This window comes from Penaeus monodon, chromosome 31 (assembly GCF_015228065.2).
Source record: "Penaeus monodon isolate SGIC_2016 chromosome 31, NSTDA_Pmon_1, whole genome shotgun sequence".
Lineage (NCBI taxonomy): Eukaryota > Metazoa > Arthropoda > Malacostraca > Decapoda > Penaeidae > Penaeus > Penaeus monodon.
In genome coordinates this window covers 20,959,510-20,959,763 of record NC_051416.1, presented here as the reverse complement: position 1 = coordinate 20,959,763, position 254 = coordinate 20,959,510, and the positions used below count along the sequence as shown (strand labels likewise).

General features: G+C 50.4%; 1 protein-coding gene across 1 annotated transcript in view; it reads left to right on the top strand.

The window, feature by feature from the left end:
- LOC119592926 (2-oxoisovalerate dehydrogenase subunit beta, mitochondrial-like) overlaps positions 1-254 on the top strand; it is a gene marked incomplete at its 5' end in the record, with an annotated part of 5,503 nt that overhangs the window by 1,237 nt on the left and 4,012 nt on the right. The window contains 1 exon segment of the mRNA XM_037941817.1: positions 46-207. Within this exon segment, the coding sequence (XP_037797745.1) occupies positions 46-207 (162 nt within the window).

The following is a 254-nucleotide window of genomic DNA, read 5'->3' as shown; positions in this document are numbered from 1 at the left end:
GACACACTTTTCATAATCTGTTAATCCTCTTTCTCTCTCCCACAGATCGTAAATGAAGCCGCCAAGTACCGCTATCGTTCGGGCAATCTCTTCGACTGTGGGAAGCTGGACCATTCGCGCTCCTGTGGGGCTGTGGGACATGGAGCGCTCTATCATTCGCAGTCTCCTGAGGATATTTCGCTCACACTCAGGCCTCAAGGTATGGGTGTCCTTTGGTATGTGTTGATGCCTGAGGAGTATGAAGTGACAGGATT